The sequence below is a fragment of the Carcharodon carcharias genome, chromosome 4, assembly GCF_017639515.1.
Source record: "Carcharodon carcharias isolate sCarCar2 chromosome 4, sCarCar2.pri, whole genome shotgun sequence".
NCBI lineage: Eukaryota > Metazoa > Chordata > Chondrichthyes > Lamniformes > Lamnidae > Carcharodon > Carcharodon carcharias.
The window spans coordinates 141238031-141260665 of NC_054470.1; the positions used below are offsets into that span (position 1 = coordinate 141238031).

The 22635-nt window shown below is 42.5% G+C and overlaps 1 protein-coding gene across 1 annotated transcript in view; it reads right to left on the minus strand.

Annotated features, from left to right (window-relative positions):
• Positions 1 to 22635, minus strand: part of adgrv1 (adhesion G protein-coupled receptor V1) — a 723938-nt gene that overhangs the window by 459471 nt on the left and 241832 nt on the right. The window contains 5 exon segments of the mRNA XM_041185339.1: positions 3678 to 3824; positions 3951 to 4132; positions 8843 to 8967; positions 11379 to 11554; positions 20560 to 20822. Coding sequence (XP_041041273.1) covers positions 3678 to 3824; positions 3951 to 4132; positions 8843 to 8967; positions 11379 to 11554; positions 20560 to 20822 — 893 coding nt within the window.

The following is a 22635-nucleotide window of genomic DNA, read 5'->3' on the forward strand; positions in this document are numbered from 1 at the left end:
GCACAAATGCATGTTTTAAAAATCTTCTTGATTCACCTAATTTTCTTTAGTCCTTTCCTGAAGGTGGTGGGTTTAGTCATTCAGTACCTTCAAGAACCTAAATATGAGGAGTTATTCTACCACGGAGTCCAATATAGCTGAGAGCTAATTCCATGCACAAGCATGACAGGAACTCTCAAAGGATTTTAATCACCCCAGCTCAGGGGGAAAAGGTTACCCTAAATTTTTGCCATGCCCGAGATAAATAAACTCAATACGTAGTGAACATGCAATTTCTTAGTCTGTATGCCTCAATACTGTGACAAGCAGTAACTTTACTCAGTAAATCATTGGATGTTATTACAAACAGAATAAGATATTTGCCTTGATTTTTTTGTGTTATGCTAATTGCACTATTATTGTATAAACAGTAATCTAATGAACCTGGTGAACTGCTGATTTCCAGCTTCCACAGTATTTTGCTTTTGATGAACTGTACTGCATTTGTATCAGGGAGGGGGGAAGCTTGCTGGACACTGTTCCAGGAGGCAGTCACACCCCTTAGGGTAGGTACTTCAGATTTGATCCATGGTCAGGGACAGGAGGGTGTGACTATGAGTGATGCAGTTATGGGATCCAGAATGTAGCATTGGAGGAGGCTCAGCCCTTGCAATTGTCCAACAGGTTGGAGGTTCTTACAACTTGCGACTTGCGTGGACGAGAGTAGGGGCTGCAGAGAGGATGAGCAAACTAACCACAGCGCCATGGTTCAGGGAGCCATTCAAGTGGGGGGGCGGGGGGTAGAAAGTAGTAGGGGACAGTATAGTTAGAAGGATACATACTGTTCTCTGCAGCCAAACGTGAGAGTCCCAAAGGCCGAGTTGCCTGTACGGTGCCAAGGTTAAGGGCATCTCTTCAGGACTGGAGAGGAACTGGTGCAGCCTGCACCCCCAAACTGGCAGGTCCCATTGCAGGGTAGGCATGTCCTAGTTCTCTGCAATTTTCATGGAGGAGGGCCAGGTTTCAATGAGCCATGGTTCAGAGCACCTCAGAGATCTGAAGTCTGCATGAGGGAACCTTTTAAAAGGTAAATTCAAAAGGTCCTCCTTCATGCAGACTTCAGAACAAAACAGCCCACATGATTGGCACCCCATCCACAAACATTCATTCCCTCCACCACCGACACACAGTGGCAGCAGTATGCACCATCTACAAGGTGCACTGCAGGAATTCACCAAGCCTCCTTAAACAGCACCTTCTAAACCCACAACCACTACCATCTAGAAGGACAAGGACAGCAGATAGATGGGAAAACCACCGCCTAGAAGTTCCTCTCCAAGCCACTCACTATCCTGACTTAGAAATATATCATCGTTCCTTCACTGTCGCTGGGTCAAAATCCTGAAACTTCCTCTCTAACAGCAGTGGGTGTACTTACACCACATGGACTGCAGCGGTTCAAGAAAGCAGCTCACCACCACCTTCTCAAGGGCAATTAGGGATGGGCAATAAATGCTGGCCTAGCCAATGATGCCTACATCTCATGAATGAATAAAAACAAATGCCCCCCATGTCAAGGTAAAGCCTCAAAACAACCCTTGTGGCCCTTTATGTCCCCCATGCCAAGATAAGGTCCCCAAACAACTCCTATGGCTGGCTCCTCATGCCTCCCCATGCCAAGATATAGCGCTTCCATGCTCATTCACCCACTATAGACTGTGTAGAATCAATGAACCCTATAATGACAGTAGGATGTATAAAAAAAATTTTTTAAAAAAGTCATTCATTCATAACTATCATCTTGAAAAAAAACTCCTTTTTACTACAGCCCAATAAAAATGCCAATCATCAAGACCCTTTAAAGCTGCAATAACTTTAGAAGAGACTAAGAAACCTCTTAATCTTGTGTAAATAAACATTGTGAAATTGACTGCAGAGATCAAAGAACCAGAGCTGTCAATTGAGCAATGTTTTTCCTGGGGATCAGATGTTTCCACAGGCTAATGGATTTTTGGGCACACAGCCAAGTCTCATTACGTATTTTGGTTGAGAGCCGAGACACCCATTAGGGTACAAAACCACCTGAGTCCCAGGGAAAATATTGCTTGATTGCAAATGCCTGCAGTTTCAGCTATAGAAACTTTAATGGGCGGGGGGCATACCTTGGCATGGTGGCATGACAAGTCATAAAGAATGGATGGGGGGCATTACCTTCATATGATGTGGCATGGATGGGGCATGGGAAGTAAGTTGTGGAGGTGGGGGGGGGGGTTGAAGGTTGGGGGGGCCTTTCTGTTTTTATTTTAAATGGGACCAAGTCACACAATACCAAGGCAGATCTTTTAAACAGCCTGCCTCAGCACCCGGCAATTCCCTGTGGCTGCCTCAAGACATTTTCCCAGGTCAGCTGGCCTGACTGCAGCCTACACCACCTTCCCCACCCACAATGAAAATCCACCCTTTGCGGGCACTTTCTCCCAAGATTCTCTCTCAATTCCCAATACCCACTTTGGGGATGAAAATCCAGGCCAGAGTGTCAGGATAAATGAATCATTTTCAGGTTGACAAACTGTAACTAGTGGAGTGTTACAGGGATCAGTACTGAGGTCTCAACTAATTACAAGCTTTTTTAATGAATTAGATGGAGGCACTGACTGTATTGTGGCCAAATTTGCTGATGATACAAAGATCGGCAGGAAAGCAAGTTGTGAGTAGGATAAAAAGAGTTTGCAAAAGGATATAGATAGGTTAAGTGAGTGGGCGAAAGATTGGCAGATAGAGTATAATGTGGGTAAATATGAGGTTGTCCACTTTGCAGGAAGAACAGAAAAGCTGAATAATGCTTAAATAGAGGGAGATGCAAAATGCTGCAGTACTGAGGGATCTAGGTGTCCTTGCAAGTGAATCACAAAAACCTAGCATACAGGTACAGCAAGTAATTAGGAAGACAAATGCTAAGTTGGCTTTTATTGCAATCTGGATGGAATAAAAAAATAGGGAAGTCTTATTACAGCTCCGCATGGCATTAGTGAGAGACCACACTAGAATACTGTGTACAGTTTTGGTCTCTTTACTTAAAGAGAGATACACTTGCATTGTAAACAGTTCAGAGAAGGTTCACCAGGCTAATTCTTGTGATGAAGGGGTTGCCTTATGAGGAAAGGTTGAGAGGTTGGGCCTATACTCATTGGAGTTTAGAACAATGAGAGGTGATCTTATTGAAACATATAAGATTCTGAGTGGGCTTGACAGTGCAGATGCTCAGAGGATGTTTCCTCTCATGACGAAATCTAGAATAAGGGGTCCAAGTTAAGATGGAGATGAAAAGGAATTTCTTCTCTCAGAGGGTCATTAGTGTTTGGAATTCTCTTCCACAGAAAGCAGTGAAGGCTGAGTTATTGAGTATATTCAAGGCTGAGTTGGACAGGCTTTTGATTGACAAGGGAGTGGAGGGTTATAGAGTGCAGGCAACAAAGTGGAGTTAAGGCACATTCAGATCAGCCATGATCTTAATGAACGGTGGAGCAGGCTCAAGGGGCCGAATGGCATACTCCTGCTTCTATTTCTTATGATCTTAAAAATGAAATTAATTATACTTCCCTTGTGGCAATGTTTCACTGTCAAAAACAACTCTAAATAGCTTGTTGATTCACCTCCAAATTAATAATTAAAAACAAGAGGCAATATATAGATCATACCAATGTTAATTCAGATTGCAGCGTAAATCTGTAAACACTGTTGTTGGTTGCTTTCACTCCTGTTATTCCACTGTGAGTAATGATTATGTAGGATGCATCATTTTTTATGAAGGTTGTGCAACCTGTAGGTTTCCATGTTTTGAAGTTCTGAGAGAATAACAATGACATTATCATTTTTTTTAGTTATTTCATAGATTACCAGAAAGAATTGAAAAGGTTAGAGTTATCATTTCAAATAAACAGAAAAAAAAGGGATTTTTAGTTTGTTTTTACCTGCACTGGGACAAACACACCCTGCCATTGATAAAGTGTTGATAAAACTTCTGCTTTGGAGCTGTTTCCAGATACTCGAAGAACAATTCCAAACAGGGTGTTGTTTAATGTCACAAAACACCAACCTGAGTTGAATGATTCAGGAAAATTCTGCAATGTGGACAGTACTTGGATATCACCCTCTGAAAAAGTAAAATAAATTTGCATATTAATTAGTAAATTAGTTAACTATGCATATTAAGCAGTACAGAATAATTTTCTATCAAAAAGGAACAAGTGCAATTGCCTGCCCTTCCAAAAAACACCAATTCTGGTCTGTCATTAAGCTGCCTCTTTTAAATTCAATGAATTCATTTCTCACCTCTCTTTCATTTTTCACCTCTTTCATCCCATTTAGTTGCTAAGTACAAAGTTAACTTTCTTTTTTTTCTTTTCTCTTTCAACACTAATTTTGATTATTTTGGTTAACAATTTCCCTCCTGCTTCAGCTTTAAGACTTATTTGAACCAGGTCTATCAGGCTCCAGTAAGATCTCTGGCTCTGATGATAACCTTCCAACCTATCCCAAGATCTGTACATGTGAAGGTAGGCTGTCCAATGCCATCTCTTCAACATATTTTATTCTCAAATCATTTTTCTTTCTTGGAAGTTTATGTTCATCCTTTTCATATGGAAAGCAGTCCTTCTTAACCTTCAAATGGTTGCTCCATTAGCCCTGACATTAGTTGGGAATACAAAAGTGTGCAGGACTTGGGAGACCGCCTAACTAGCATGGGCTTTGTGAACACTGCATGCATACCTCAGGTGCCCACAAGCCCATGCAGGTTGGAAACTTGTGGTGGGTGGGGGGTGGGGCCGCATTTTTTTTCTTCAGGTGTACAGGTAGTGAATGCATCTTCACATATCTGCTACCCACCACACTTCAAAACACTTACAGTGCCCAATGCACCCCACCCCTATCCCTCACCAGGCGGCAGTCCCTGACACTCAGGGCTCAGTCCTAACAACCAGGTACTCTACATCACCAAATGTATCAATGATGCCAAGCTCATATCCACCTCTTGCTGTCTCTATGTACCATCAGTTATTCAGCTTTGGTAGGCATATCATTCAAACACTGTATTATACAACCACTGGCAAGCTGCCCTCTTGCAGGATAAAGTGACACATACTGGAAGAGAGCAGACCCAGGAGGTCTTCATCTCCTGAGACAGTTGTTCACATCATTGGGCAGTCTGTGATGGGGACCGTGGCATCCAACTTCACTGAGAACATTCAAAATAACAGCATGTTCCTGCCTTATGCCCATTCTCAACTCACAGCACACTCTCATTCTGCTACAATGAGCAAGCTGCAGATGGTGTGATCATGGACCTCTTGCTACAAATTCCCCCACCCTTACACCAATCTCTCCTTCCAATTTCCTGCTTTCAGACACCCAGGAACTGCCGTCTGTCCAGTCACAGCAGCTCCAGGATGAGGAAAGAGAGCAACAGCACAGCATTAATGAAGAGACCCCATCACTCAATCAAAAACTCACAGCCCACCAGCTCAGATACTGGCACTGCACATACCTTGGAAGCGAGTTGGGATCTAGCACATGCTGAGTCATCAGTTTATGAGTGGGCTTCAGGGGAAAGGAGGCTTGGTTACTAGCTCACCAGAGGGCAACATGGCAGACAAGTACTACTGCACAGGACTCAGATAAGGACTTTGATGAGGCAACATACAGGAAAGCACTGATGGGTAAACACATGGAGATGCCGGGTGCATTGGCTGGCATGCCAGTCGGCCTCCTGCCACTGTCAGAGTCTGGGGAACTCCAGCCTGGCAGAGGGGATAGTGCAGAGCTCTGCTCCACCTCCCTGTCGTCATGCAGACCCAGTGGACAGGTCACCTTCCCCTACTGTGAGGATGCAGCAACACTCGGACAAATCTAGAAACTCATCAAACACCTCCAAGGATACTGCAAAAAACTTCTAGATTCTAGTTCCAAGAAGTTATCTTACCTGCAAGTTGAGCGCATGAACCTTTAAACAACTCTCGTGCCAAGCCCATCTTGTAGCTGTGTGCTTGTTGTTTCAGCATGATCAACAAGGGGCTCTCTGCACAGTTCACGGACAAGGGAGAAAGGCAAACTCAACTCCTTTATTTTCTCACCATCTGTCCATAAGCAACTGTGTTTTAATTTTTGAAACAGACCGTGGCGTGTTTCCCCAAACCCTCCGTTTGTGAAGTCAATTTTAAAGTAATTTGTAGCAAATTCCCTTTTGGGTTAAATCTGAACTACTGTTTATTCATTCATTCAAACCCAGGGGGTGGTCGTTGCAAGTACATACACACAGACAAGCACACAAGGGGATAGGAAAGAAAAGTTTTACAACTCGGAATAACTTAAATCATAAAGAAAAGGGATATTAATTCACATCAATGTTACAGTCCAGAATGCCAGAGTCCAGTGAGGGTTCTTTCACATAGGAGTTAAAATTCAGATGGGTTCAGCTGGATGAAAGTAAAAGTTGCCAAATTCCTCCAAAGTTGATGATGCAGCAATATGAGATTGGCATACAGAGACTTGTCCTTTCTACAGTGATGGCAGGAATCTTCAAGAGAACCAGGCTTCACAGAGGTTTAGACTTGAGGCAGGCTTTGTTGTCGGCCTGAGGTCCTGCTTTGGTGTTGACATGCTGGCTATTAACACAAGTCTGCCCTTGGATCCAGGAATACAACATTAAAACGACCCAAAAGCCAAAGGAGCTTAGGTCATGTGGTGTTGCCCATCAATGAGTCAGTTTCAGTTTACCAATCAGTTTCTGTGTCTCTGGTCAAAATCCATTGTTCACCTTGGCAGGTAGATAGTGGCTATTAGTGCCTCCACAGGTATAATGAGTTTCAATGGTTCTCTCTCTTTGTTATAAGTCTATGCTGGGGGGACAGGCTGTCTGCTGCTCCTTTGTTTCATTAATTGAAATGGGTCCATATAATGATAGGTATGAGATTCCACAAGGATGAGGGTTGAGTTTTGATCTGTAATTACTTTTGGAAGTTTCCAGAACTGTAGCCAACTTGCAAATCATTTGACCTGTAGCAGTATTGTATTTGGTCCAGCAAAATCTATTTTTTAAAGTAAGGTTTGATTTAAACAGTTTATGATCTCTTCATGTCTTATGATCATGACAAAAAATTTTAAATCCTGGCATCATGTTAGCCAATTAGACTGTGTAACATCAAGAAAGCATCAAGGTCATCTGGCACATGCAGGGGAAGCCACCACATGCAACCTCCTTATCCAGCAGGAAGTAGCCAGTGGCATGAGGCAGACAAGTACAGCGTCAGAAGGCTCCCATAGAGCTACATGGAGCAGTTCCACACCCTTTCTCTCTAGTAGTCATCACCCCAATCCTTGCTCTCTTACATCTAGTTTTGCCTTTCTCCATTTTGTAAATACGTTATGGCCAGTACTCCAATAAAGTCTCTTGTTTCTTCTAAGCTCTAAATATACCAACCTACTTGCCATTCCATTTCTTTACATCCACAGGACACTGATGATGTGAGCTTAGCTATGGGGACGCAGTATTAAAACTTACAGATGACACAAAAATGAAGACATTGGTTAATTGTAATGATGACTGTAAATGACTGTGAGCAAATAGACAAGTTAATGGATTGAGCAGATGGATATCAGAAAAAGCTCAATGCAGAAAAGTGTGAAAAAATTTTCTGAGGAAAAAATCAAGAGGATATATACGTTTAGGAGATCTAATAGAAGTGCTTAAAGCTATGAGGGGTTTTTGATAAAGTTCAGGGAGTTGGTAGTTAGAAGGCATGAATACATCATCAAAAGAACAAAACAGAAGCTACAGGAAGAAAAATATGCAACAGGATTTTAGCAGATGGGATATCCTGTCAGAAACAATGGTGGAAACAGAATCTGTAATAGATTTTAAAATGGATGTAGTTAAATGTTAAAAATAAAATTTTTAAAGAGTTTGCAGGGAAGAATGAAGGGATTGGGATTGAGGATGACTCTCCTGAAGAGCCAGCACAAGTGGTATAAGACAAAAGGTAAGGTGTACAACAAGTACCCATTCCGCACAATCACCAAAGGTCAATTTTATCTCCTATGATTCAAAAATCAACACTCATCACAACTGTCCCTATTCCTATTTTTCCCAGCATAACACCTTGCCCACTTCGGTTTTTCTTCCCACATGCGATCAGCAAGCTTTTCATGTCGAAGATTTATGTCACTTAATCACTGCTTCCTGATTTGTCTTTTTAATTTTGGCAGTATCCTGCACATTCAGCCTTTTGCCTTAATTTTTCAATGTAAACCAATCCTAAGAATCTGCTAAACAACAAATTAACATGAGAAATAAATTGACTTAACAAAGATAACTACAACTATACACAAATAGAGCTACATTTCTTGCTAAATTAACCTTTGAGCAGAAAGAAAAAATGCACAGACTTTGCTTCTATGGTTAGCTGTACATTAAGCACAATTATGCACAATAGGATGGTGGTGTGTTGGGTTGGTAGCCCAATTTAACCCCTCATTGAGCAGTACGATGTAGCTCAGCTAAAACAACATTGTCAAAGAGCAGGAAAAATCTTAGCACCCTAATTTATCAGCCAAACAATGGGAAGATTTGTAAAATATAAAATAAGTTACAAAAATTAAAATACAATAGCCCAGAAATTATGCCATGCTATTATTGTGCAAATTCTTTCATATAAAATCTCTTTTTCTGTCAATGGTAATGTAATATTGTATACTGTGACTAATGCAGCAAGGTAAAGGTTTTAACTATTACATTGGAATTATATTTCACATTTTGTAGAAAATGTTCCACAGGTCACCATATAGCAGTTCTAATAGTACAACTCACTTAATCCAAATGCTGTTCGAGCCTGTGTCTCCCATTCCACAAAGACTCTATTCTCCAAACCATTACTTCGAGAAACCTTTAAATACAAAGTGCTATTGCCTTCATCCACACTCACTGAGCGAGTCCTAAATCAACCAACAAAGATGTTAAACATTCTAATTCTCAAAAATGAAATAGTTGAAGTGCAAATGGACATTATAAACATAAAGGTTTACCCTACTAAAAGTTCACGCACAAATTGGTGCATTAGTGAACCTACTGACACTTGGGGCTTAATTTTCTGATGGTGATGGGGTTGGATTGATGGTGGCGGGGCAGGTCCAGAGAAATATTGGCAGGGAGGGTAGGGAAATATTGGGAGGGGAAGGCGGGTAACCAAGGCCAGCTCCCCAACATATTCCTGCCTCTTGGCAACTTTCCCAGTGCGGGCTGGGAAGAGGGTCAGCTGCCTATTCCACAGAAGTTCACTCGAGGCAGCCTCCAGGCAGCAGGCCAAAGGAGCCATTGGAACCAGTGGCTCCATGCCTCAATGGCAGGGCTGTGGGGATGGAAGGCCACTGCCCCATTTTTCACTAATGGTGCAGAGTGGTTTCCCCTTCATCCTTATGTTCCTACCGGCTTTGGGTCTCTTTATTTCTTTATTCCTATACAGGCATAGGCGCCTCCATATTGAGGTGCCTTCACACTCACCTCCCTGCCTGCCTCAGCAGCATCCACCTGCCTTCCTTAACAGGATGGCAAGCACAGAGGTGGCCAATTAGGAAGCTGTTTTCCAGAAGGTTGCATCAGTGGACACATTGATAACCTCATGGAGCTGGACCTTCATATAGGCTTGACGTTGGTGTACCGAAATGCACTCAAAGATCCAGCCCTTATTATCTAGGCTTGAAGAACGGCCATTAAATGAGTTTTTAAAGCTAGAACTCACAGAGGTTTGCTTCCAAGTAATTTAACTGGTGCGGTGTAGTATTTTTTTCAACTGAAGGGTTTGATCAAGAAATTTGATAATCCTATTATCAACTTTACAAAATTATTTTGGGTACCTTTGGCTTTTAAATTAGATTTCAGTAGAATATATACAGTTCTATTACCACTTGCCATGCACTTTTATAATTTAATTCAAACGACCAGTAATTATGAATAAAAATGAACTTGGCTACACATTTTCAAGATTCATAGTAAGAGCCTGATAAGAACAAAACCTGTCTTGCCTTTATTATCTTTGTGTCTCATTTCTTTAAAATGGTATCTCTGTTATAGCTAGTAGCTGAAATGCTAGTCCATTGTCTCATAGAAAACGAATGAGACTCAGTTAATAGATTCTACTCTGTGAAAATTAGGTTGTCCTGAGAGAGTCACATCATCATCAATCATTTTCAAATTATATAAAAGCCAATTATGGTTCCTACAACTTAAAACATCCATGTTTAGAATAGGCAATCATGTTTATCGGCCAAAAGGCAATAACCATGACCGATCTACACTAACATCAATTTCAAAGTTGCCAGTTATAGCATCTTAAGTGCTCTGCCTATTTCAGGAAGAAACAGCTGTGTTTACTCACACATTACATTTCATTTTACTTGGTGTTTCTGAAATTCAAATACTAAATAAGAGAGGTGGAATAACTGTGGTTTCTTCAAGGCAAGGAGGTTTTGCCACTTGTTTACATTCAAATTATAAGGTTTTGCCTTATAAATTAAACTTCCCTTTAGAATTGCATAATACACTATTATGAATTATTAGTAAACTGCCTTGTTTTTTGATGGGTGCAGGACAATTAAATCACAAAGAAGCATGATTAAATAAATATGCATGCTTTAAAAAAACATTAAATTATGTTAGCATCCTGTTCTCTGTTTATACAGCAAAATAGTGCAAGTTACGTTAATAAATGGTTGCGGAATGTAACCCAGATATTAGCAGGGAGATTCTCTTAACATTGGATTCTAGGTTAAATGATGCAGGAGATCAGGCACTGCAGGTCTGCATTATCAAAAGTGCTTTGTAGATTATTTCAAACAATACAATTCAAATCTGAAAGGCTGGTGAAGATCATAAAGGCAGCACTGCTCTGAACCACATTGCCTACCCCCTGCAAGATTTCAGTCTTCGTGTAGAGCAGGCAAACTGCACTCACACAAACATGCCCACCATAGGCAATGGGGTTGAAATTCTTCAGCCATTTTTATTAAAAACTTTGATAAACTGCGCAACCAAAGGTGGTTTTGAAACGTGAAAATATTGCTTTCCGACAGAGTCGAAGAATTTTGGTTCAGCGTAATTAGCCAAGCCCTGACAATACTGATTAGTTGGGGTAATGGCCGTTTTCACAAACTTTGTTGCATATTAACTGGCTCATTCTGGAGAGCGCTCATTAGTTGGATGACAAGTATACTGAATGTAAATTGAAGTCAACATTTCAAATCATGATCCTTTGGGTCAGAACCTCATTCCACTGCTATAATTATTGTAGGCTCTTAAGGTTGTAATAATTTACATTGGTTATTAAGGACATATGCTATATTTTTCTGACCTGTTTTCTAATGGGAAAATATTAAAGAGTCCTAATGGTGCCTGATTCTGAAGGACTGTTATCAGGGTCTGTACTTTCTCTCCCAGTCTAGCCCCTCCAGTAGGAGCATACAAAGTGACCAAGAATTGTTCATCCATCTCTGCTTCTTCATCCAATATTGCTGAAATCTGCAGAATCTGGGGGTGGAGAGGGAAAAAAGATCAAATGTCACCTTAAGTCCAGATTCAAGCAAACAATGTACCACCTTAAGAAGCACTCAATACAGTTACTTATAAATTGGCACAACTGTTTTGTATATGACATAGGCCAGTACTGAAACAACCCGCTAGATGGAGCACTAAACTGAACTAAACCAACTGATACGAGTTAATAGTGTGTTTTATCAACCAGATGGCAAACACTACATTTCGATCTTTTTTGGTTTCTAAGCTTTAATTTTCTTAAGTGTGTAATTTGACAATGTAACCAACAACAATTTACTTCATTACTCTCCTTATTCCTCATTCTTTTTAATAATTGTTTTTTTTTCTCTGACATTTTATCCACAAATCATAGCTTCTTCAACTGAGGAGAACATCCTCAGAAGTTTTCCTGATGGGTCAGGGCTGGAGTTACAATGATTTTTAATATCGCTGTGGAATTGAGAGCAACACTCTAGTTCCTCATGTATCCACATTCAGCTAAGGGTGGAATCATCCCAGATTTGCACTAAGTGTGGTAGCGGGCAGGTAAAACGATGTTTTATCTATGGGCTGCAATGGCGGCTTTTCAAGCTGTATCATCCCAAACCCACCATTAATTATGCATTCCTGGGAAACATTCTGTTTCCATGGCAGGCAGGCTCTCATTCGCCTGCCACACCATCACTTCACCGCTTCATCATGCTGGGCCATAATTAAGTCCAGCCACAAGCACAATCTCAATGTTTCCAGCCCAGGGCTACCACAGGGAAGATGTCCATGAAAGGCAACAAGATTGCAGCCCCCAGGTTTAGTGATGCGTCACTGGGACGCCTTTTGGACACAGTGGAGGGCTGCAGCGACGTCCTCTACGCCTGCTCTTGCTGCAGGAAGGGCAGCAGCATGACCAACCAGGCTTGGGAAGCGGTGGCCAGTGCCAACACCCTTCAAAAGAGGACAGCAACCAGTGCCGCAAGAGGATGAATGATCTCCTTCATTCCGCCAGAGTAAGTCACTCTTCTCATCACTCTTAACTCACACACTCACAACCCTATGACACAACCACAGGGATCTCACTCACTGCTGGTTCAAGAGGCATCACCTTTCACTCTCTCACATACACTGTCATTGTCCTCATCCCATCCATGGGACCACTCGCCACCCACACATGCCAAGCATATTTATCATCTGGCCTGGCAGGCATCCTGCTTACGCTCTCTCCATCTCTATTCATGCAGGACAAGCTGGCACACAACAAGAGGGAGAGGTTGCAGGCTGGTGGAGGAATGCCTGAAAACAAGATCCTCACAAACTTTGAAAACAGAGCCATCCAACTGGCCGGCGAGCATCTGGATCGGTCCTGTACTGACAGTGAGGTCGGCGGTGCTCTACCAAGTGAGGATCCAGCATTGCAACACCCATCAGAGAACCATGCTGTGACTGATGTGTCCTGTTTCACAGGCCACTGCCATGCACTAGCTATCACCCCCTTGCTTCTGCAGGCACATCTGGGAAACAGCCGACAGAGTCCATGACCCAGGGCCTACAATCAAGCCCCAGAGAAACCTCTGAAGAGGAATCTTGAGAGGCACAGAGTTCAACACTGATAGGGTGGAGGCTGATATGGAGACCTTGGTCCAGGGCGTCGCTCCTGCACTGCTGCACGAGCTGAACTCCATCACTGACACCATAGTTGGCCTCCAACAGTGTGTACGCAAGAGGGTTGCGGGGCAGATCGACCTCAATCCAGCTACTGCTTCGCCTCAAGGAGTCAGCCATGGGCTCTCGGGCACCCATAGGGAAGAGAATCAGCAGTTATGCCCCCCAGGGCCATTCATTCAGATTACTCCGGGAGTGTCCAGCCCATCCAAATCCCCATTTCCCGTGACCTTAGCAGCTCCAGCTACTACACATCAGGAGCCCAAAAGCAGGCCGGGGACCTCCAGGTCTGGGCCCTCCAGAGGAAGCCCGTCATGGTCATCACAGACAGGGCATAGCAGTCAGCAGGCGGCCTCCACCTTCACTGTGGATGGCCAGGGAGCACCATGATGTAGTGGCAGGGTTAAAAAGGTTAAGAAGATGTAACTTTTTCGAGTACAAACCCGTTTCCATCTGTTTCAGATGAAATTACATTGTTTCATAGTTTGCCATTGTGAGATTTGAACTCTTGATAATCTTTTAAATTCTCAACTCTTGATAATCTTTTAAATTTGAACTCTTGATCTTGGGTTTACAAACCCAGTACCATAACCACTTGGCTATTTAGGCCAAGCACATGTTAAGAAGATGTACAAACATGTTTCCATCCGTTTCAGATGAAGGTACATTGTTTCATAGTTTGCCATTGTGAGATTTGAACTCTTGATCTTGGGGTTGCAAGCCCAGTACCATAACCACTTGGCTATTTAGGCCAAGCACATGTTAAGAAGATGTAACTCTTTCGAGTACAAACTTTCCATCTGTTCCTATTCAGATGAAGTTACGTTGTTTCATAGTTTGCTATTGTGAGATTTGAACTCTTGATCTTGGGGTTACAAACCCAGTACCATAACCACTTGGCTATTTAGGTCAAGCACATGTTAAGAAGATGTAACTCTTTCGAGTACAAACCCATTTCCATCTGTTTCAGATGAAGTTACATTGTTTCATAGTTTGCCATTGTGAGATTTGAACTATTGATAATCTTGATCTTGGGGTTACAAACCCAGTACCATAACCACTTGGCTATTTAGGCCAAGCCCAAAAAAACACATTTCCATCTGTTTCAGATGAAGTTACATTGTTTCATAGTTTGCCATTGTGAGATTTGAACTCTTGATCTTGGGGTTACAAACCCAGTACCATAACCACTTGGCTATTTAGGCCAAGCCCAAAAAACACATTTCCATCTGTTTCAGATGAAGTTACATTGTTTCATAGTTTGCCATTGTGAGATTTGAACTCTTGATCTTGGGGTTACAAACCCAGTACCATAACCACTTGGCTATTTAGGCCAAGCACATGTTAAGAAGATGTAACTCTTTTGAGTACAAACACGTTTCCATCTGTTTCAGATGAAGTTACATTGTTTGCCATTGTGAGATTTGAACTCTTGATCTTGGGGTTACAAACCCAGTACAATAACCACTTGGCTATTTAGGCCAAGCACATGTTAAGAAGATGTAACTCTTTCGAGTACAAACTTTCCATCTGTTCCTATTCAGATGAAGTTACATTGTTACATAGTCTGCTATTGTGAGATTTGAACTCTTGATCTTGGGGTTACAAAGCCAGTACCATAACCACTTGGCTATTTAGGCCAAGCACATGTTAAGAAGATGTAACTCTTTTGAGTACAAACCCATTTCCATCTGTTTCAGATGAAGTTACATTGTTTCATAGTTTGCCATTGTGAGATTTGAACTCTTGATCTTGGGGTTACAAACCCAGTACCATAACCACTTGGCTAGTTAGGCCAAGCGTTAAGAAGATGTAGTTGCACAGCCTGGACACGGGTGTTAATCACTTGCACACAGTGTTCACTATTGTCAATAAACTCCCAAAAATATCTCCCTGCCTATGGCTCCTTGTTCTGATGAGCAGTGTTCATGTCACTCAGAAACCTTTCTGCACAAAATAATGGCAGGTCTCATTCCAGGGCCTTTCCCCTGTGCTTTGTGCAGCCTTTAGACCAAAGCGATGGTCCAGCCTCACACTCTCTGGACACATTACTGATTCCTGCACGTCGATGGTGCTTATCATTGCTGCCAGAATGTCGTGAGCAGGCTTCACTGAGTTCCATCATTCTCTCTATGTGCTCTCAGCACCTTTAAGATGGGGCTGGCCCCCATCTCTTCAGCATTTGTGACCAGGGACGCGATGCTCCTGAAGGGCTCGGGTGTTGAAGGTGGACAAAAGATCAGATGTTTTTAAAGTTTCATGGCTGCGTCTCTATGATATGACCCTGATCACAGAGCACAAGTGAGTTGCCCTCGGCCAGACAGGAGTCAGACTTTCTCAAAGGCTATGTGAGGATCTAGGGAGTGTCCTCACTGCATGTCGTCATCATCCTCCTGCAATCAAGCGACTATTAGGGCCTCCATTGGAACTCCAATACAGGAACATTATCACAGAGGGTATGTGCTTAGCCATAAGACAGACTGGAGTCAAACACACATAGATGCAACGTGAGGATCTATGGTGTCTCCTCATTGCATATCGACATCATCCTCTACAAATCTAGCAGCTACAAGGGCCTCCCGAGCACGCCTGCCTCATCTGGTCAGTGCGAGGGCCTCATCTCCGTCATCGTCACCTTCGAGGGCCTGCTACCTTCATCCCTGTCAGCATCCTCCTCATCTGAGGAGACCCCCAGCCTCTCCATCTCCTCTTCAGCCAGCTCCTCTCCCCGTTGCAGCGCCAGGTTGTAAAGGGCACAGCAGATGATGACGATACATGGCATCCTCTGTGGACTATATTGCAAGGTTCCACCAAACTGGTCCAAGCACTGGTACCTCACCTTCAGCATCCCGATGGTCTGCTCCACCAAGTTGCGAGCTGCAGCATGAGCCTCGTTAAAGCTTACTCTGCTGCAGTCTGAGGCCGTCGCACAGTTGTCATCAGCCACGCCATCTCCACGTGGCCCTTATCCCCAAAGAACCATCTCTGCAGCTTCTGTGGACCCTGGAAGATTTCAGAGATCTGTGACCGACTGAGAATGTAGGGGTCGTGCACACTCCCTGGAAACCGTTCCCAGACCCGCAAGATGCGTTTGTGGTAGTCACACACCAGCTGAACATTTAGCAAATGGAATCCGTTGCGTTTGACATAGTTGATCACACGTTGTGACGGAGATTAGAGCACCATGTGACTGCAGCCAATGGCGCTCTGCACCTGTGGGAAACCCAAGAACTGGGCAAATCCAATTGCTCTTGCATCCAGCTCTCCTGGTCCCCAGGGAAGAGTTAACAAAATGAGCATTGGTCCTACATCTGGGGAATTGCTAATGAAAAATGAGGACATGGCGGATGAATTAAACAGGTATTTTGTTTCGGTCTTCACTATAGAGGACGCAAGTAACATCCCAGAAATGGCTGCAAATCAGGAAATGGGAGGGAGGAACTTGGGAAAATCATACCAGGGAAGTGTTATTGAGCAAATTATTGAGGCTGCGGATTGACGCATCTCTAGGTCCGATAAACTTCACCCTGAGGTCTTGAAAGAAGTGGCTAGTGAGATAGATGATGCACTAGTTTTAATTTTCGAAAATTCCCTAGATTCGGGGAAGGTTCCATTAGATTGAAAAATAGCAAAAAGAGAGGGAGACAGAAAGCGGGAAACTGCAGGCCAGTTAGCCTAACATCTGTCATAGGGAAAATGTCAGGAGCTATTAGTAAAGATGTTATCGCAGGGCATTCAGAAAAATTCAAGGTAATCAAGCAGCGTCAACATGGTTTTGTAAAAGGGAAATCATGTTTAACCAATTTATTGGAGTTATTTGAAGGAGTCACATGTTCTGTGGATATACTGTACTTAGATATCCAGAAGGCAATTGATAAAGTGCCACGTCAAAGGTTATTGCAGAAAATAAAGGCCCATGGAATAGGGGGTAACATATTGGCATGGATAGAAGATTGGACAGCTAACAGGAAGCAGAGAGTTGACATCAAATGGGTCATTTTTTGGTTGGCATGTGACGAGTGGTGTGCCACAGGGATCAGTGCTGGGGCCTCAACTTTTTACAATTTATATCAATGACTTGGATGAAGGGACCGAAGGAATGGTTGCTAAATTTGCTGACACAAAAATAGGTAGGAAAGTAAATTGTGAAGAGGTAAGGAGGCTACTAAGTGACATAGATAGGTTAAGTGAGTAGGCAAAGATCTGGCAAATGAGGTATAATGTGGGCAAATGTGAAATCGTTCATTCTGGCAGGAAGAAGCTTATTATCTAAATGGTGAGAGATTGCAGGGCTCTGAGATTGAGAGGGATCTGTGTGTCCTAGTCCATGAATCACAAAAGGTTAGTATGCAGGTCCTGCAGTTAATTAGAAAAGCTAATAGAATGTTATCATTTATTGTGAGGAGGATTGATTACAAAAGTAAGGAGGTTATTCTTCAGTTATACAGGGCATTGGTGAGACTACATCTGGAGTATTATGTACAGTACTCGTCTCCTTATTTAAAGAAAGGTGTAAACATGTTAGAAGCAGTTCAGAGAAGGTTTACTAGACTAGTACCAGGAATTGACGGGCTGCCTTATGATGCAGGTTCTGCTTGTATTCACTGGAATTTAGATGAGTAAGAGGCAACTTAATTGAAACCTTTAAGATCCTGAGGGGTCTTGGCAGGGTGGATGTGGAGACGATGTTTCTAGAATCTGTTTAAAAATAAGGGGTGGCTCATTTAAGACAGAGATGACGAGGGTTGTGAGTCTTTGGAACCCTCCTCCTCAAAAGACAGTGGAAGCAGAGTCTTTGAATATTTTTTAGGCAGAGCTGGATAGATTCTTGATTAACAAGGGGTGAAAGGTTATTGGGGGTAGGCAGGAATGTGGTGTTGAGGTTACATTCAGATCAGCCATGATCTTATTGAATGGCAGAGCAGGCTCGAGGGACCGAGTGGCCTATTCCTGGTCCTAATTTATATATTGGTATGAAATGCTCAACATCATGTGCCCTCACGAAGATGGCATCCGTAACCTCCTGGATGCATTTGAGGGTGGAGGCTTGCGATATCCCACAGAGGTCACCTGTGTAGTTCTGAAAGGAGTGGTGTAGAAATTGAGTGCCGCTGTCACTTTAACAACCACAGGCAGTGGATGCCCTCCAGGTCCCGGTGGCGCCAACTCATGCAGTGGCTGGCAGATTTGACTGACCACTTCCCTAGACATGCAGTCTTTGGCAACACTGGTGCTCAGTCATCTGCAGGAATGAAAGGTGGCATCGATAGACCCTGGGTCCAGATGGCTCGCTGTGGCTCTTCAGCAGCATCTGAAGGAGCCCCAGCTGCCCCTTTTTCCAGAGGATGCTGCCCCTCCATCTGTGCAACCAGGCGCCTCAGTCGCTCAATTCTCCATCATCTTTGCTCTCAGTAAGCCATGAGGCATACAGCTACGTCACCGGGCTCCATGCTCTTGATACACTCCTCCGACAGGATGAAAGAGAGAGATGCATGGGTTAGCAAGGGTGTGCTTGGGACCTGTCTTTGTTAATTCTGACGACCGCTTAACGTATCACGTAGAGTGCTGGCCACCACTTGGATGGCTAGAGATTAGTGCGCTGCATGGCTGCCTGAAACCCCACCCACCTCCATCTGACTGATTGGCGGCAACTTTGCCCATTGGACTTCATGCTGTGCTCTCAGCTCAGGTATTCTCCTAACCAACGCTGCATGGCTGCTCTGTTAGCTTGAAGCATGGGGGAGACTGGTCCAAACCTGAATGACGACATTGCAAGGGGCTGAGAGTGCCTCCACCAGTGACTGCTCCACAGCCAGCTTTAGCAAGGAGAATATACAACATGCCCAGTTGTCCAACTGCTCTGCAGTCCACTAAAATGCTCACTAGTTTGCATCTGTGCCCGAGTTGTGAAAAGCTCTGGAGCATGTGGTGACACTTTGATGCCTGTGTTTCTTGAGTGGGCAGGGAAGCTAGCGGCCTGACTCCAATCATATCAATGCGCTGCGCCTGACCTGTCTCAGCTGCAGAGGAATGGTCACTTTATACAAGGTGTATATGCGTGGCCGCTTCCCTCGTCCACTTCCCCCCACCCCCCACTGCTTGTGCACTACCTTCAACCGCAGGGCAGCCCTTGCGCCCCCCACTCCCCATGTCACCCTTACACCCAACTCCCCCCTTCCTGCCCAACGCACCTCAACCTTGAAGTCGAACAGGCGACCCTTGTGAGTGCTCTGCAACGTTACTGTGCACTTACCTCTGAGTTCTCCACAAAGTTCAGCCCGCCAACTGCACACCTTTTATATGCTGTTGTGAAACATGCTGGCATGCATTCACACCGACATGTGCAGATGATCCAGCGGGGTAGGGGACGATTCTGGCAGGCTGGCTTTATGATGATATGCTGCTGCATTACAATGAGGTTCCCGATGTCCAATGGTGGGAAACGTGGCCTGCCATCGGCAGGCAGAGGGGACATTCGCAAACTGGTTTCACGATGTTGTGAAACCAATTTTTGGCGTTCTTGCCATATTGTCCATCCAGACCACCAAACACGTCCAACACCAGCTGGCAAGGAAAATCTCAGCCTAAGTTTTTTTAAAAAAAAACTTATAAAGCCAGGGCCACAGGATTTCAATTAGTGAGGAGTGAAAGCAGTTATGGGGAGGGGATTAGGCGAGGAAAAACTTCTGAGTCTGTTAGAACAGCTGGACAGCATCAGGTGTCCAGCCAGGATGGCAGGTCAGAGCTGCAAAAAAATGCAAACATTTTCAAAACTATTTTTAAAAAGCAGAGAAAGTTCTGGAGGGAAGTAGAAGAGGCTCTGCTGAAATAATCATTATCTGGATGGGAATGTGAAGAGCCACTTACCTTCGAGTGATGAATGGACACAAAGATAAAATATTTAGTATAGGTAGGTCTAGGTAACATGCATCAGGTAGACTTGATGGAATTAGCATTAAAAGAGGTAATAATTAAAGGTGATCAGTAGGAAATGTATGTATGTATGTAAAATAATTTTAATACATTATAGATTATTTTCTTGTTAAAGAAGTATAACTGTGATTTTAAGAGGATGCTAAGTTGGAACTACTTTAAAGAACCTCTCTGGCCCTGAAAAAAGTAATTATACATTTGAGTAATTTTACATTTTTATAATCCCTGATTATACTAAAAATCTGTAACCTTTTATAAATATCGTAGAATTTATTTTTTAAAATTAAGGATATTTCACCTTCTAATGTGTATGTCCTAATCTTTATTTCGCTCTGTAAAATTTCCAAAAAGTGAAGGGCAATCGGTACATTTATGGAATACAGTTTTAATACACTTTTAAACAATTTTACCTTCATTCTCACACCATCATCCAAAACGATAAAACCTTTTGTAGGTTCCAGGTCAAGCAAAGAATCAGATCCATTCATGCTTGTGACAATGTACTGAACAGTGACTATTCCAAATGTTCCCAGCGGTGGGTTCCGTATGATGTGCAGTGTTGCAACACTCTCTGATAAACCAAGGGCTGTTGGCTCCTTAAGGAAAAAGTGCTCAGTGTTGTTGAATGACAGAATCCCATGTCCATCATCATTGGCAAAGATGGTCACTGTAGCTGTAATAATAAAAGTGAGTTGTAAGCAGTTGTCTATTTGGGTTAAGACATCCACCCCAAAAATATTATGCAATAATCCGTCAAGTGGTCTAAGGATCTGCAAGTATTTCAACATAGGACATCTACCAAAATTAATTTTTTTACACATTTTTAACACAACAAAGACAGAGAAAATTTCTCAAATTGGATAACAGTAGAATATGTATTGTACAATATTGATAACAATAATTTCAATATTCATTATTTCAAAAAAAGATGTTAACTTGCTTATTTTAAATGAGGTTTTCTTTTATCAGTGTTAAAACATCAAGCCAAGGAATTTCACCTGAATATGCTGATATGTTCATTGCTACTATTATAAGGCATGATTCCAAACAAAGGCTATTCTTATTGTTATGCTTTAGTTTATTCTGTGTCGACTCTGTTATTTAGAAGTCATCAATTTTTTATTATCATTCCATATTTGCAATGACTACAGTTTAATATTAAGCCAGCACTGTGGATCTCATCATACATCAAATTAGAGCACAGTGGCTCATCATGGATATGACAACTAAATAAAATAAAACAATTACAATACATGCACATATGACTTTACAATAATGGATACGCAAGAGTGATTTTAAGATTTAAATCTTATCTTCACCTTTATATGACAGTTGTAAAACCACTTAGGCTTTATCCTCATGATATATATCATCATGTGGACTCCTCAGTTAGCTTACTGTTGTATCATATTGACTGGATTTCATTAATCTGTAATTTACCCTGTTCGCCTTTGTAGTTCAACATAAAAAACCTGACCTCTCGAATAGATAAAGAGAATAAATTTTCTAAATGGGAAAATTGCCATGCATTCATTCCTTTTTAAACAGGTTTATATACTGTAACATAATGATGGTAGGAATTTGATGCTAGCAGATAAGCACATAGGGAAATCTTTCCATCCTGTGCTGCTAGTAATCACTTAATAATTGCTTATTAATGGTGTGGAAGCCCTTGTGGTTCATAAAGGCAAGAAGTTCATCTGAAGCAACTTGCAAAGCGACGTAGGTGCAGGTAATGATTGCGAAATTTGGGGGAAGCTCACTCCCGAATGAAAACAGCAACTACAGACAGAATGATGTTACTGGTTCCCCGTAACAATCTGGAAGGATCCGGAGACAAACAAGTTTACGACTACAATGAACTTAACTGTAGCAAACGTGACACCACTCTGTAACAACCTTCCTAGAAATGTGTATCATCCTTAAGCATTGCTCCATAGAGAACTCTGGGTATGGTATCCTATAAACTATATAAACTACCTTGCTTGAGTTTTTTGATGAGGTATCAAAGAGGTTTGATGAGATAATGCTGTTGGTGTGGTGTACATGGATTTCAAAAAGGCATCTGATAAAGTGCCGCACAACAGAACTGTAGGCAAAGTTAGAGCTCATAGAATAAAAGGGACAGTAGCAACATGGCTATGAAATTGACTGAGCGAAAGAAAATAAACAGTAGCGGTGAACAGTTTTTTGGACTGGAAGAAGACTTATAGTGGAGTTCCCCAGTGATAGGTATTAGGACGCATGCTCTTCCCGATATATATCAATGACCTGGACCTTGGTGTACAGGGCACAACTGCAGATGATAGGTAAATTGAAAGTACTGAAAACTGTAAAGAGGATAACACCAAAACAACATAGAAAGGTTGGTAGAATCGACGGACAAGCAGATGAAATTTAATGCAGGGAAGTGTGAAGTGATTCATTTTGGTAGGAAGAACACAAAAACAACCTAAAATAGAAGATGCAATTCAAAAGGGGGTGCA